Source organism: Octodon degus, unplaced genomic scaffold (assembly GCF_000260255.1).
Source record: "Octodon degus isolate 3935 unplaced genomic scaffold, OctDeg1.0 scaffold00116, whole genome shotgun sequence".
Classification (NCBI taxonomy): domain Eukaryota; kingdom Metazoa; phylum Chordata; class Mammalia; order Rodentia; family Octodontidae; genus Octodon; species Octodon degus.
In genome coordinates this window covers 3,883,260-3,886,954 of record NW_004524692.1, presented here as the reverse complement: position 1 = coordinate 3,886,954, position 3,695 = coordinate 3,883,260, and the positions used below count along the sequence as shown (strand labels likewise).

General features: G+C 45.1%; 1 protein-coding gene across 6 annotated transcripts in view; it reads right to left on the bottom strand.

Annotated features, from left to right (window-relative positions):
• Positions 1-67: 67 nt before the first annotated feature.
• Ccdc190 (coiled-coil domain containing 190) overlaps positions 68-3,695 on the bottom strand; it is a 7,382-nt gene continuing 3,754 nt past the window's right edge. For 5 of the 6 annotated variants that reach the window (XM_004639962.2, XM_023699754.1, XM_023699751.1 and 2 more), the window contains 2 exons: positions 1,129-1,249; positions 68-873 (listed from right to left, as the gene is read on the bottom strand). In XM_004639962.2, the coding sequence (XP_004640019.2) occupies positions 279-873; positions 1,129-1,249 (716 nt within the window). In that variant the 3' untranslated portion in view covers positions 68-278. The remainder of the gene's footprint in view (positions 874-1,128; positions 1,250-3,695) is intronic. The other variant, XM_023699755.1, reaches the window with a different exon arrangement.

Sequence of the window (3,695 nt, the reverse complement as noted above, 5' to 3'; positions counted from 1 at the left end):
ATTTGGTACAGAGTCTTCCTACACAGCTCAAACTCACAGTGATTCTCCTGTCTCAGCCTCCCCAGCACTGAAATTACAGGTGTGCACCACTGTGCCCAGCTAGCACCCCAGCCCTCTGTTTATTTTCTATGTATTGATTACTACATTTTTGCTAAGATCCAAAGATTTGATATGAACAAGTTAAAAGTGAGAAACTAAAATGGAACTCAAAAGCATCCATTTTTAATCCATTTTCTTAGTGATTATGATGTATGTTATTGTCAGTGTGTATTAAACAGCTACAGAAGGAGGAACTTAGGCGGTACCCTGGTTTCACAATCTTTTCCTGCCCTGAACAGTGAGGACTCTCTATGTCCGAATATCTCCCCAATGCTAAGCAGCCTCTCAGACTCAGGGGGGACCCTGTGCCGGAGATAGTGGGCATTTTTGGCTTTGCCAAACAACTCTAAGAAGGTTGACTTTGTGGTCTCATCCTGGACACTCATGGCCCATTCCACAGAATCTAGGAGAAGTTGCTTCCCAGCGTTCCCACCTGGCTTTAGACTGGCGTCTGCTGATCTAGTTGCGTCTTCAGGAACTATGTTGCTCTCCCCAGGTAGGCTGGAGCCAGGGGCTGGTTCTATGGTGTTGATGGAAACTGCTTGGTCTTGACACGGGGCAGAGGAACCACCTTTGGGGTCTGTGCCCTCCAGTGATTGTACAGAATCTTTCCCTTGAGCCTGTGCTTTTCTCCCCCGGAAGCCGTAGGCCCTGTTGCCTTGAGATTGCTGGTATTCTCCACTCTTCTTTGGGTCTTTGAGGCCTGTGCCATACACAGGGGCTCTCAGGGACTTAGTTTTGTATCCTTCCTGGGTTTTACTGATTGCCAGTGCTCTGGGAAAAGAATTTAAAAAGGAGAAACATCTCTGAGGACTTAGGCTATTATACCAGGGTCCCCTCCCTGGTGGTGTCAGCTGAGATGACAAAGAAAATCAGAATGGAGTGAAGAGTCTAGAAAGAGTGGGGAAATTTACTGTGTTTAAGATGGGGAAGGCCACACTTTCTCAGGAGAGAAGAATGTTTTAAAGAGATCAGTTGGGAAGAGGGCTTCTTAGGTCATGTCCATGGGTTTAATAAGCATTTTCTTACCTAGTGGTAGATGCTTGGGGTCTGTGCTTCTGTCTGGCTTGTGGTGAGAACATGAGAACAACTGGCTTGTTCTGGTTTTCATTCCTCAAATAAGAGGAGAACCTTTTCCTGGTAGCATCTGCTTTGAGTTAATGAGTAACGGGTTATAGATTGAACTATGCGACTTCCAAAATTGGTATGTTACCCCCTCCCCACAACCTCAGGCTATGACCTGGATTGGAAACAGGTTCTTCACAGGGATGGCAGTTAAAATGGGGTGATTGGTGTGGGATTAGGATCCACTGTGAGTGGTATCCTCACCACAAAGGTAAGTTGAACAGACACGCACAGAGCACCATGCAAGGGACACTGGGGGGACACGCCATCCCCACAGCAGAGGAGAGGCTGCAGAAGAATCGGGGCCACACTGACTCTGGCTCCCCAGACTCCATACCTGGGAGACAAGGAAGTTCTAAGTCTTAAGTCATTCCATTTCTAGTACCTTTTTATGGTGCCTTAGAACCTACAATATTTAAATGGCAATGGAATACCCATCTCTGACAAAGCTAAACACAAAAAGGGGATACAAAGGAAGGACAATTTTGTATCTGTATACACAAAATAGGATAGATATGCAGCTACTTTCTCTTAATTCAATGAGAAGAAAGATTTGTACTAATAGTGGTTGGACAGGATATCATGTCTGTATCTTACACTATGAATAACTTCTACGAAGACAACAATATGCAATGTATTAATTTTTGAAACTGTTCTATTAATTGGTTTTGAAACCGTCTCATTGCTGTTTCTCAATAAAATTAATTTAAAAAAAAGAACGTGAAAATGATTAGAAAAAAAGAGAAACAATGCTGGAAACAGGGCTTCCAGAGTCACTGGAAGATCCTCGGTTCCCAACACAATGGGCCGATCTGGCACAGCAGAGGAAAACAGAAACTCTTCATCTGTATCTTGATGTTTACCTGGGGCATGTTAGGGAGGATTTAGAAATACCCAGGGCAGAGGTCTAAACTGCCTCTGCCCATGCAGGTTTTGTTTGAATGTTTTGCTTGGCAGGCACAGGGCTTTCAAAACCCAAGTCCCTGGGGCACAACTGCTTTGTCTCATTCACTGAAGAATGTGACCTCCTAGCCACCCTGCTTGGGTGAGACGGACTTTCCACTTGCTGTGTTGATATTTCAGCCTCTCGTAGCCATAGCTACAGAGGACTCAATTAATTTTCAAGTCATGAGTTGGTCATTCGAGGTTGAAAATCTTGCACTAGTTTGCTCTAGTGAGAGTGAGTCTTAAATCTACACAGTAGTCAGAGGCTAGAATTCACAGTAAACTTCCAGTACTCTGTCCTTTCATTATATCTTTGTGAAAGAGGACAAAAAATAGACCTCTATGGGCCCCTCTTTCTTTGTTGTCTCCCTAGGGTTAGGTAGAAGCTGTTCCCACATAAGAACTTTCTTATAAACTAAGGGATTTCAAACTACTTTCAGCTACCTGGTCACTTGACCAGAGCTTAGGCCTATAGCACCAACAGGATTAGAAATGAGCACATCTGACCCCACATCCTCTGTGAAGATGTGCATCTATACACCCAGTCATCCAATTTAACAGGCACATTTGAGTGCCCATTTGCACCAGGCTGTATGTTGTCCTAATTCTAGACATGCTTACTCATAAAGTCTGGTGACTCTTTGCTAAAGATGTTGAGCTGCTGGCCTCACTGGCCTCACCTGGACAGTGCTGTAGCTCGGGCCTTTGGGTCATGGCCTACATGCACTACAGAATTCCATCAGGCCTTCTGCTCTGGCTGTACCTAAGCTTTATCTAACCTTAAACTCCATGGCCAGAGTGAGCTCTCTGACATTTGACCATGCAATTTCCCTATTCCTAAATCCTACAGGGTAAAATTTAAACTATTTGGTAAGAACTGTGAAGCTCTTCAGTGGGAGATACAGTTGCCATGTTTCAGGAAAATGTCACATGTGGTGGCTGCGTGGCCCAGCGGCCTCTCCTGCAGTGTGAGCTGCTGCATTTGCAGCAAGCTGTGCTCATATATGCGCCTTTGCATGAACTCTCCCTTTCCACTAGGGACAGCCCCATTTGGCAGGTCCTCCCAATATGTCCCCACTCGCCCACATGCTCCTCCTCCTCCATTCTGCTCCCTCACTGCCTCCTTGGGAGCTTTCACTAAGAGCTACTTGATGGACACGGGAAGCTCCCACTACTTCTCCACTGCTTTGCAAATAACTCTAATCTAACAGTTTGCCATCACTGCTGCTTCCTTTTCTCTTTTCTCTCTCCTCCTCTTGTTCTCTTTCCCTTCCCCTTATCCTCCCACCTCATTGTTTAGGTACTGGGTATTGAAGCCAGGGTCTTCACTCTGCGCTACATCATTAGTTCTATGCTTCTATGTGATTGTTGTTATTATCATTGCTATTACTATTTGAATTTTGAGGCAATGTCTCACTAAATTGCCCAAGTGGGACTCAAACGTGCAATGGGCCTGCCTCAGCCTATCAGAGCTCTGGGATTGCAGGTATACACCACCATACCTACAGCAATGAGCATTTTTTGGA